We start from the raw sequence: 12671 nt of genomic DNA on the forward strand, positions 1-12671 counted from the left end.
AAAGGATGAGTGCCCTGTGGCCAGCCTTCTCTCTAGGATCCTTCCATCCTCATCAGCATTTCTCAGTGATGAGCTGCTTGTGGTTACAGAATTCAAGGGTGTAAGGAAGTTGCAGAGGGTTCAGCAGCAGCAATAGTTTATTTCTTCAGGAGGGAGTTAACACCTGTAGACTTAGAGCCAGGTCTGTGCCTTACACACACTGTGATACTGCCAGCTCGGGTCAGATAAAGGCAAGGAGACAAAAGGTGTTTTAGTCTTAAAAAAAGCTTGAGAAACATTGATCTGCCTGAAATCGATACAGTCCATTTGTGCCCACTCCAAAGACCGCTAAAGGCTATGAAGTAAATCACTATGTTGACTTCACCAGGTTTTAGGTTTTCCTGGTTGGATGGACTTGTACTATATTTAAACCTTAGTTGCTGGGCATCCTTATGTCTTAGAGGAGAAGTAAACACGGACTGCTGCTGGCAGAAATTGCTATCTAAAGGCACAGCTCAGGTACAGCAGTGAAAGAGATAGGCTTTGGAATGGAAGTTACTCTCAGTTCTCTGTTGTTTGAAATACTGTGTCTTACATGCAGACTGCCTCACAGTACCATGGCGATTCGTCAATTTTCCTTCCCTCTTTGTGATTTCCTCATTTATATGTTTGCATTTTTAAGCATGTTTTAAGGAACTGTTCCAGCATGGACATGGTGACATGGTGTGGATGCTGATTGTCACGATTGTTTATTTAATAACAGTAAAGTTATTAAAGGGCATTTCCATTAAACGATCAATTTCCACAGAAGAAAATCACAATCCAAAGAAATGGAGCCAAGCAGACTTATAATTGGGGGCTTTAAAGCTTGTAGAATACCTTAACCACTGCAGCAAGCTGTAAAGGACATGGTGGTTAGGAATGGCTTTCAGACGGCAAGGCAGGAAGACCACCAATAAATAATAAATACAATTCACAGAAAAGAAAATGCACCAGGGGGCGAAATATTAAATGGCTTTCTGTCTGGGAGAAGAGATTTGATGGAAGAATCTGCCACAGAAGGTCAAGAAAATTATTTTCAGTCCAAGCAATGTTTAGTCTTCAATCTGCACTTTGTGATGCTCTCCAATTTAAGATCAAGATATGGCCATTGTCCCAGCGTAAAGTTGATGTTTTATTATTCACATGAAGGGCATTTTGTCTGTTGTGGAAAAGCTGCTGTCATGTCAGAAAAGAAGCTGGTTTCAACTTTTATACATACAGCATCTGCCATACCTGCTCATTTTAAGGTTCTGGTTTTTAATGGCATCCATAAATCCCATCTGTATTAGTAGCATTTTTCATAATGCTGAACTGCCAGTATTGCAGATAAAACTTGGAAACTGGAATTAGCAGGCAACATGAGTTACTATGCCAGAAATACATCACATCATCTCAACTAATTGCTGTCACTTAAAAGCCTCAATTTGTCAATAAATTGTTGCCGAGATCTTACTGTTCTTATTGCAACATAAGACTTTTAGCAGATGGTTGAAGAAAACACATTATTAAGAGCTTTTTGCTGGATAGTCACTCTAAACACTGGCACTGAGGCAAGTCTTCAGGTCAAGACAGTCACTTAAATAATATTGTGAACATTAGCCCCAAGCTAATGTGGCTTGATACAGTGATGAACTACAGCTGCCTTAAGCCTTCCTTTTCAGATCCTCGTTTCAAAGAAACTTGGTTCCTTAGTTAACTGTTGCTGTACTCGAGGCGATAATCTACACGTGCCTGTGGTTGAACAATTTGTTTTGCTCAACATCTAAGGAACTGTTTCACCCGAAGAAAGAAGCCAGCCTTACAGTATGTGAAACCCAGGACACACGAGTTGGCACAACCGAACCAGAACTGCTGGCACAGCCCAGCGATTGCTCTCGAAGAGTCAGTAGGATCTTGTGAGACTGGCTTGAGAAATCCCAGACAGGTCAGGCCAAGGATCCTGTTAATTTTCCCAGGGGTAGCATAACAAAATGGGACTTTTGCTCCATAGCAGAAGCCCAAAGAGTTGGAATTGGGCAACTGCTTTAACTGTTAGATAAAAATAGGTATGTAATTGCACACATCGTTTTTAACATCTGTTCTAATTGACTTGAGATTCTTGTTCATTAAAGGTAGAACGGTAAGATGACGGGGGGGGAAAAAGCGCCATTCACTGAGCAGAAACAAGAGAGTGGTTGAGTGGTCAGGATGTTGAACTGGGAGGAGGGACTCACCCCAGATTCTGATCCCTGTTCCAAAGGCTGCTTTTGAACCTGGCCTTTTGTGAAAAGAAGGCTTATAAAATTAAGTGTGTGTCCATCCATCCCTCCGTCTGTGCTTCGTTGATGAATAACATTGAGTACATCAAACAATTTCAGCCAAGTCTGGGGTTTCCAGAGTAAGAAGTTCTTCCAGTTCAATGAAGAGGAGGAACAAGACCTTAGCAGTGCCCCACTGTGACGAGGAATGTAGCATGAGGTCACCTTCATACATGAAAGAATGAACACAAGAGGTGATGTCAGAAATACCACAAGGACAAATTTTGTTCAGACCTCAGATTTTACTAGGCACTGAAGAATCAAACTCTTGAGATGCCAGTCCATAGGAAAATACTAGGGGCTTTGTTTACAGGGCTTCTTGTGTGTTCTACATTAGTAGATTACAGTGCAGAAACAAAGCCTTCCACTGCCTAGGTGATCATCTAGAATGACTCATCCTCATGCTTTCTCCTTCTTACCTTTTTTCTCTGTATTGATTTTTTGTTTTGATTTTTTTTTGTTTTGTGTTTTAATGAGGTGGAACGGTTTCAGTAGCAAGATATACTCAACTCACAGTAATAATGCTAGTTACAGTGCTTCATCAGGAACCAAGCTGGCTGAGAACTGATCTTTGCAATTTTCAGTGTCCACTAGAGGGATGTCCTGTTCTGGTTGACTGTGTAGCCATGTAAGCACTTGTGGTAAGTCAAGCCCAGCAGTGGGAACATACAGCTTGGGACAGCAGTTAATGTGGAGAGGCAGAAGAGCAGGGAAGATGCCAATCCATTCATGAGCAGCACCCATGGATTCAGAAGGTGCACCCATCTGCTCTTCAGATGATCTCTGTGATTCTAAATCTAGTTCCTAGTAAGTTTTCCACTGTGTTCTCTAGATTAGATCCCATCACCTGAATTACTGCTACATACAAGTATTGCTCATGTAGTCATTAGCAGAGCCATACATTTGAGCTAGCATGACTGAAAATGAGGGAGCACAGAACTTCAGCCCTGATGCCTGGGGTATTTCTCTCGCAATCATGCGAAGTAAATAACAGAAGAGAAAGAGTTTGATTTATTTTGCCCACCTTCGTGACACCCATTAAGAGTGATTTTTCAACAAAGAACACTGTGACTCTTCTGAATATGCCCACAGAATATACCTGTTACCATACTGAAACCTCAGACCACTTAGAGCACACAGTAATTAGCATCATGTGAGTAATCTCTAAAGTCACGTTAATATGTTGATTGATACCAACTGGATGCCAAGTCATACGTTAACTGCCTGAAATATGCTACACATATTCTAAAATGTGCCCAATATACACATGAATTTTCAGTGATTCTGGCCAGAAGTGGAAAAGCATGTCTTTAAAGACAGCAAGCTACTGGAGTTTCTGGTACTCGCTACTGGGAGCAAGCTGCTGGGTTTCGGGTATCTGGCATAAGCTGTAAGAGTGAGGGCAGTTTTCAGACCAATTAAATGTTCCCATCACACGTCAGTGGCCAATTTCATTGAGTCGGTTTGAAACCCGTAGTTTGCTGGCAGGAGTTTCTGTGAGCTCATCTTTCAAACTTGTTTTCATTGAGGGGAATGTTTTTCTCCCCTACGTCAGTGTGAGTTACCCCCTCTCCCTTAATTTTGCGTGCTCAGGCAAAACCGTATGCAAGGTTTCTCAGTATAGATGAGAACTTCACTTTGAGTCTTTCTTACTACCTGCACACTGCTCTTACCTGGCTTTTTAGAAGATGTGGTCAGGGTTAACCACTCTCAGATACAGAGCTATCAGCTCTGAAAGTCAGGTACAAATCACTCAGGTATGAACAGTTCCTCACTTTTAAAGCTCTTCAACAGGATTTTGAACATATAAATACCAACGTATGATTCTTCTCTCTTGTGCATTGTCTGTGATATATACATTTTTGTATTATCTGGAGCCATTTGTATATATTGTAAGAAGGTATTAAACTTCATATGTTAAAATGTCAGTTGATGTGCTTCATTATATGAACTGGTATTTTTGACAGGCCTCCTGCTAATGATGTTTCCCAGAGAAGTTCTGATTTCTATCAGTTGGACTGAAAGCAGGATTGGCAGTTTTACATTAACTTCGTTTCCTTTTCTGGTCATTAAAATAGTTTTGATCAGGTGAACTCATAGTAGCTTGAAATAGTCACATCTATAGCCTCAGAAAAATGTATGTAATCATCTCCTACAGACACAGTCATGTTCCTGTGGAGGTCAGGCCTACAGAACTCAAAATCTATCCAACTATAATTTTGGTTTAATAACTGTTTGGACACCTCTTTCAGTAACTACAGTGGGCATGTGTGTGGAAACACACATATTTATTTACCTATCTCAGCATTTTAAATACTAAAACTAAGAGCACACAGACACACGTGTGTGAGAAATGAACAACTACTAGAAGTGGAAACTGATTTTTTAAATTCTTTCTCCATCTCTTCTCTGCATAATTGCTGTATTTGGTCTGTAGGAGGAACACTGATTCAGAAACCTACCATAACTTTGCTGTTCGTTCAGCAATTGAACCCTTACAAGGAACACTTTTCTGCTACACACTAGTTTTTAAAATTTTCTATCTATAGTCCACATTAATATATAGTATGTGCAGTGAATATCAAGAAAAACAAATGCTTTGTATAGAGTTTGTGTGACTTCCATTGGGAAGTAAATGGGAGATTTCATCAGGGGTTATAGTCCTGTATTAAGTAAATGCAGCTTTTTACATCATATTCCTCAAGAGTTTGAAGTTCTAGAACAGCCCTGGGTTGTAAGGTAAATACTGTAGTTTCTGGTCTTTTGCATTCATTGCTTATAATTTAAGAGAATGGGTATACACATCTTGTTGAAAAAATCATCAATAATAAATTACATGGAAAAGAAATACTTTTTGGGGGGAAATTCTGTTATTTCATTTGCCTTAGCATATGTTCTTGAAGTTTGCCTTAGCCCTGTTCTTCTGATTCACCACACATGAAAAACATCGCTGGAATCTGCCATCTAGCGTCAAAGTCCTGGCATTAAGAGTACCGGGAAGACTGATTTTCTTTCCTTTTATAATGTAAATTAATCAAATATCTTGTAGTTGGGAAGCAGGCAAAGGCAGAAGTCAACACAAATGTAAAAGGGAGTACTTGGATGATTAGTGTCATTGCTTGGGTCAGGTAAATTTGAAAAACCCAGAGTATTAAGAGAGGAAGGAATCGTAAGAAAGAAAAAAAAAAAATTAAGAAAACTGGTATTTCTGAAAATGTGTTATTGTCTGTTTCTAGCTCGCATTGGTACAGTTATGTGGAATGCATGATATGGTATGCACCTTCTCAGAGAGAAGCGTCATTGATTCCTACATTTAAAACATTGCCTGCCAGAGCAGTGTATATAAAGAGAAGAATAGAAGACCAGGTCATTAGTATTTCCACAGAGGATGAGGGATCTCCTAGGTTACACACAAGGCAAAGTTAAGCCCAGCTTTTCAAAGACAGTACCAACGTTTAAGTTTTGCATGCTGTGGCTGAGACTTATCCCCATTAAAGTCAGTAACAAAGTTCAAGCAGACTTGCTGAATAAAACCAGCGTGGGTTTCTAAACTAATTTTAAATTAAAAATGAGAACTGACATCATACCTCTTCCTCACCCCCATTACCAGTGGTTTTATGATGGATTTGCTCAGACAGGAGACAAAGAGAACCAACTCCAAGTCTTTCAGTGTTGGACTGGAACTGTGGTTTAATCCGTAGTGCTATCTTATATTTTCCCTGTGGATGACCAAATGATGGTCTTGACGTTGAAGTGGAAGCCAAGGGCCTCCAAGCCCTACACTAGTGCTAATTTAATTTCCCTTTGCAGCATTAGCCAGGACAACTTTCATCAACCAGTGACATGAGACTAAGCCTGCTAGCCATTTCTAGAAGAAAACTGCTTTGCACTGCCAATGTAATTGTTCTTCCTTAAAGTAACATGCCATGTAATTGCAGTTTCACAAACCCCAATGTTCTGCTATCTTTTCTTTTAGAGAGTGTCGTCATCCACCAGTTACGCATGAACTCTAGATGAGTTACCGCCCCCACTTCCCGCTCCCTGTGTGCACTACCCTCCTTACCAGTTGGACGGATCACTGCAGAAGCTCTCTACCATCAACACCAGGGTCACTTGTGCTACTGATTGTTCGTGGAAGTATTTCTTGCTTCCATCAGATATTATATCACTATTTTTTTTTCTGGGTAGAGCATTAAGTATGAAGGGCCTTGACGGTATTTGGAGAGTACCTAGTCAGAGAGAGAGAGAGAGAGAAAGAGAGAGAAGCAGTCTGTCTTGCCAGCTGAATTTGACTTTTATTTGCAAAGCCTAAGGCACGTGCTTGGTTCTGTTGGATACTTGCCATATAATTTATTTTTTATAATACTCTTTGTAAAGTAACCATCCCAAGAGTTGCTATTCCCGTTGTCCACGGCGCATCTATTTGTAGGATACACTGTCAAATTCGCAGTTTGATATTTTTGTAATGCAGAGTATGTAAAGGAAGAGAAATTTAACTCCAGCGATGTTTTGCGTGTAAATGGAAAAATGTTCAGCATGGGGTTTTTTGCCATCCTGAGACTAAATACTCTGAAGACTGCTGTATGGAATTTGTACTATTGCATAATATTTCTTGCACTGTGTGATGGTTTGGCATAAATTTAAGTATTAAAGTCCAATGCCTTGAAAAACAACCAGATTTACTCATTTTAAGCAATGTAAGCCAGTTTTTAAAGCTGTGATTTATTTTTTTTAATAGATAATGTATGTTTTTACTTCTGCCTGTACCAAAAAAGTTGATTTTCATTACACTGTAACTAATAAATTTTCACAACTATGCAAATGTAATCAAGTGTTTGGATTTTAGCTTGAATTTCTTAAGCTACATTTGTCTGTAGAGACAGATTGTTATGCCTTGGGAAGGGACTCTTTCTGACCAGTGTTTCGCTGCGGTGTCACAGTGACAAACACGGTAAAACCGATTTGGGCGTTGAGAGAAGAGAGGGGAATCTATCACTCTTGATGACTTGATGGTTTCTAACCTTGTGCTTGGACTGCACTGGCAGAGAGGTTGGACTGGTACGATCAGAACATTTAGTCCAGGCCGAGCAGGACCGTATCAATGAGATGCCAAGCACTCTGCCATACACTGAAGGGCGCGTTTTACACTGGTGGCTGTAGCTTTTGAAATGGTATCCAGAGAGATCTGTGGCAGCTATACTTCTAAAGATTTTTGAATGAATTCATTATATATATAAAGCCGGATACAACCTAGGCAGGGTCTCTTTTTTTATATATACATTTCCTAATGAATGCTTTTTAATCTAAATCACTGGCACATATTTAAAATGCTATAGATTTTTTAAATGTAAGAAGCCACTGTGAGAAACTACTTTTCAAAAAGGAAAAGAGAGTTGCTTGCAGGAGATGTTCTGTGGGGCACCAGAAAGGGTGCATGAACTCCGTGTCCCATGGAGATGAGGAGGCCAGTTCATCTTTGAAGCCATAAAAATGCTCTGCTATGTAGCCAACTGGGTCTGCACGGTTTAGTTTGCTTGCCAACGAGAGCCGCTTCCTTCTAGACGTGAGTTCTGCAGCAAGTGCTGACATTGTAGAGAGGCAGAATATTCTGGGACCTGTATAAGCTTTCTTGGAGCTGCTCTGCATTGTAAAGTGTTTGCTAATACAGCTCTACTGAATAATGAAAATACATGTTGCTTATCCTTGCGAAAGTCACTTTGTTGGTATAGTTTATACTTCGGCTGGTACACCCAGGTGTTTGAGTGGGTGTTTTTTCCTTACGCCAGGCAACGTACGCCAACAGCGTGTCTGTAGACCATTTTACAGTGAGTCAAGGAGAATTCGAGCTTCCAAAGTAATACAGCTGAGGTGAATAAAGTTTGGCATGTGCCACATTTCAGTTTACTGTGCAGTAGAATGAACACTGTAATGACCCAGATCTTCTGTTTCCAAAGTTTGGGAATCAAAATGTCTCCGTGTTAAGAAGCTCATTGGGAATGAAATTGCTATTTGAAAGAGACAGTGACATGTCTGAAATAAACTTCAGGTTTTAAATATGGGTATGATAGAAGTGAAATCTTATTCTGGAGTCGAGTCTAGGTTTAGAAGGTCCAAATTATCAAAGGAGAAGATATTTGTCCTTGTCCAGATTTTAATATAAAGCTGATTCAGTGTGAGTATATGTGTAAGTAGCCCGTAACAAATACATGAACATTTATGGTTTTGCAAATACACGAAGTTTTTAAGCTTTACAAAATAAAGGTTTGTTTAAAGCGTAAATACAGTTGTGGTGTATTTGAAAGCATTCAGATTTTAAAATCTTTTTGTTGAACTGTAGCACTTTGAAATAGGAGACCAGTAACCCTGATCATAAAAGACCCATGGTGATACACACTATTTCATCACTGGTAACGGTTTCTGCAGGTAGAATAATAAATTCTGATCTGACACCTGGATAGCAGCTAAAGTATTTCCTAGAAATGCCCAGAGGATAAAACTCTCCTGTGCAAAGAGCAGATTTTCATCTTTTATGTATTTATGTTCCTGGTCAATTTTTTTGTGCTACCTAATTTGGATTTGAATCTAAAACAAGTAAGTGAAGACAGTGGATTAGCCACATAATTACCTGACATTCTGGGGACACTCAGGAAGAAAACTATTAATACAGACTAAAGACATGATTAATTTCTGCAAATGTTGTCACTTTAAAAGAAGTAATCCTTTAAACGAAGTGCTTTCAAACTAAGATGTAGAGGCTACCTTGGGCTGCAGGTTATTGGTAGCTTTTAAGCGATTAAAACCCAGGGAAAGATCTACTTTTCCTCTAAATATCTCTTACAGTCTAAAGAGGAATGGAAGACCTGCATTAGTGTACTTATAGGTAAAAAAATACAGTGTTTCAATCGACTAAAAGAAATCTCAAATACTTTGATTTCTAGAGAAAAACTCCACAGCCAGGGAGTTTCAGATTGCCTCATCATGAAACAAAATTGGACACGAAGAAGAGACAAATCTGCCTGTTCTGTAAAACCATTTCTTAGGCAGAACACCAGATACCAAATGCTGCACAAATACTGCTCTGAATGTTCCACCTCCTACCCTGACTGGCTGGGTTTTCTCTCATCTATTTTAACAGTATCATAGAACCATAGAGGTTGGAAGGGACCTCGAGAGATCATCGGGTCCAATCCCCCTGCCAAAGCAGCTCCCTAGCTCATATTGCACAGATAGGTGTCCAGACAGGTCTTGAATGTCTCCAGAGATGGAGACTCCACATCCTCCCTGGGTAGCCAACACTCCCTGGGTAGTAACATTTCAGTTAAAACCTTTGTATTTGGTACCTTAGGTTATGTAGATTTGCTCCCTGAAATAATTTGTTTGGCAGTAAATGCATGTTATTTTCCTTGCCTTTTCTAAATATTAGTGGGTTAAACAGCATGTTTTCACAGATTCACAGAATTGTAGGGGTTGGAAGGGACTTCCAGAAATCATCACACCAAAGCAGGTTCCCTAGGACAGGTGGCACACGTAGGCATCCAGACGGGTCTTGAGTATCTCCAGAGAAGGATATTACACACCTCCCTGGGCAGCCTGAAATGTTTTATTTCTTCAGACTTTATTTTAAAAAGTATTAATGGTTCACACACTTCCTAGAAATAAGCGGACAATGTGATACGATTAAGTGCCAGAGGACGATAATTAGAGGTTTAACGGAACACAATTAAATAGTAAAAGCCAATTGGTGGTCTTTCAGGTTAACTACGATATATTCAGTTTTGTAGAATTTTAAGGCTCATTTTATACCCCTGAGAACAGACTCCAGATTAACATTTTGTCATTTTACCATTCATGCCTAGGTAGTCACACACCTTTGCTTCTTCCTTGCCCTAAAGATTAATGAATCTAACACACAGAGGCCTTGACTATGTAAGATGTCTGTGTAGGCCTCAATGCCTAATAAATCAGCTCAGCATTCCACATATTAAAAAACCAACATTATAAATGTACGTTTTCATAAATATTTTTCTTTATTTTTTCCCTGTACCCATTTGTCTTACAACTGCACACAAACCAACGTGAAGGGCACTACATCGCACAGCACCTCAGTGTAAATTTTCACAAACGTGAAATCCGCTGGCTGCACCTGGCTGTATATAAATTAATTTGCCTTAATGTAAAACAGTGACATATTACCCAACTGAGACTTTAGCTTGCTGCTGAAAAAGTAAAACCAATATACAGAAGCATTTATGTTGATATTCTTTCTTTCTTTCTCTAGCAGATTAAAGTAAGATACCCTGTGATTGCATACAGTTGTGCTATTGAAGATATAATTATTTAGGTAAAAAGAAAAATCCTGCTTCTAAAGAACACGACTGTTATAGTGCAAGATGTATGTGTAGGCCAAGTTTATAGACAAACATACAGCCTTAGATACAACCGGTTGAAAAGACAGAGCTATAACTTACGTCTAATTACACTGCTCAGTTCAAGCACTGCAGAACAGATTCCCATGCAAATTTTAGGTACCCTTTCCTCCCAGTCCTCTCCTACCTGGCAGCATGAGATTCCCAGCTTCCCAATACTGTCCCTCAGTTATCCTGCTGCCAGATTAATTTCTTGCCATCTCACAGCAATCCCGTTCCCTTGGCATCCCAGGTTGGACCTCACTGGATTTTCTGTGAGGCTGCTGGAGCAGAAGCCACCACAGTTGAAGCTGGCAATTGAAAGCAAAAGATAGTAAAGAAAAGGGGAATTGACTGCAGGGACAATGGGCTTAGCTAGGAGAACGACACCAAAAAGGTAAAACCCGCAAGAAAATGGCAAGGATGGATTATGAATGACGTATAGCTTTAGATTAATCTTTATTTAGGCACCAAATTCGTTCTTATATTTTAGATGCTTAAGCGTTTCCTGTCCTGCCTATGAAGAGAGGTCTCTCAAGCTCCCGCAGAGGCTGCATCGCACACGTCATTTGCTCCCCCCAGTGGTCTTCGCTGGCGGTTTCCATTCTTCAGAGAACCAGCAAATAATTTATTTTAGGGAAGCTGTTCCACAGGCAGCTAAAAATCCTCAGGGGGCATTACACGCTTATAGAATTATTTAATTCAATAGTTTAATTTTTTTTTTCCTGAAATCAATTAACTACAGAAATACTTTGCTGAAAGTGGATTTTGGCTACGCTCTCCGCACTAAAGCCTGTCATTGCACGGCTAACTGTAATGTCAAAATGCCAATAAAGTGAGAAATACAGATTTACAACGTTACATCTGGAAAAAAGGAGGCTGAGGGGAGACCTTATCACTGCCTATAATTATCTGAAAGGAAGTTGTAGAGGTGGGTGATGGTCTCTTCAGCCAAGCGACAGACTGATAGGAGGAGGGGAAATGGCATTAAACTGTGCCAGGGCAGGTTCAGATTGGACATTAGGAAAAAATTCTTCACTGAAAGAGTTGTCGGGATGCGGAACAGGCTGCCCAGGGAGGTGGTTGAGTCACCATCCCTGGATGTATTTAGAAGACAAGTAGATGAGGTGCTCAGCAATATGGTTTAGTAGAGGACAGGTACAGTTGGACTTGATAATCTTAAAGGTCTTTTTCAACCTAGTGATTCTGGGATTCTGTGATATGGGCCAGGGCACTCCTTGATAAAGCAAGCAGGTATTCTGGGATACAAATACACACTCGTACATGGTTTTAACAAATTGATGCTCCTCTGGGAAATAAAAAGCAACAATTCTGACAGCAACATCCACATGTGCACTTGCTGCGGTCTGATTCACCCAGGCGTCCTGACAACGCAGCATGAATATAGCCCAAAACTCACAAAAGCAATGATTGGTAGGAATGGCTTCACTAAGATAAGCTTACAGCTTTACTGATGGCCTGTATTATTACATCTCTACAGCTGCACTGATGCTGCTCCATGTACGAGCTGGGAGCTGAAGTTAACCTGCAATGCTGCCTTTTTCTAGCAACCCTCTGGTGATGCAGTGGGGCAGGAGGGGTGTTTGTGTGGGGGCTCTTCCCAAAGCACTGCGTGGGGATGACAGGTCTCCAGGCCTGGGGCTTCTTCGCTCAGACCCTGGCGGTCGCCGGTCGGTCCGGCCTCAGCCCAGCAGCACAGGGAGCCCGGCAGCGGCGGCAGGGCCCCTCCTGGGGGCACACGAAGAAGCCATTCGCCGCCCACTCGGAAGGGCCCCGTGGGCTGGCGGGGACCCACCTGGCTCATCAGGCCCTGCGCCGCCGGAACACAACAGAGGAGTCGGAAAACGACGCAGCGCGACAGGCCTAAGCGTGCCGCATCCGCCCCCGCGCAGGGGGGTTCCCCTCCGGCGCACCACAGCACTGCGCC

General features: G+C 41.0%; 1 protein-coding gene across 2 annotated transcripts in view; it reads left to right on the forward strand.

Moving 5' to 3' along the window:
* The window catches only part of FILIP1 (filamin A interacting protein 1), a 106511-nt gene extending 99372 nt beyond the window's left edge, over nucleotides 1–7139 (forward strand). For both annotated transcript variants that reach the window (XM_084262068.1, XM_084262069.1), the window contains exon 7: nucleotides 6295–7139. Coding sequence is in view for 1 of the 2 variants with exons in the window: in XM_084262069.1 (XP_084118195.1) it covers nucleotides 6295–6335 (41 nt within the window). In the remaining variant the exon portion in view is untranslated. The remainder of the gene's footprint in view (nucleotides 1–6294) is intronic.
* Nucleotides 7140–12671: the final 5532 nt, after the last annotated feature.

This window comes from Gallinula chloropus (assembly GCF_964237585.1).
Source record: "Gallinula chloropus genome assembly, chromosome: 3".
Classification (NCBI taxonomy): domain Eukaryota; kingdom Metazoa; phylum Chordata; class Aves; order Gruiformes; family Rallidae; genus Gallinula; species Gallinula chloropus.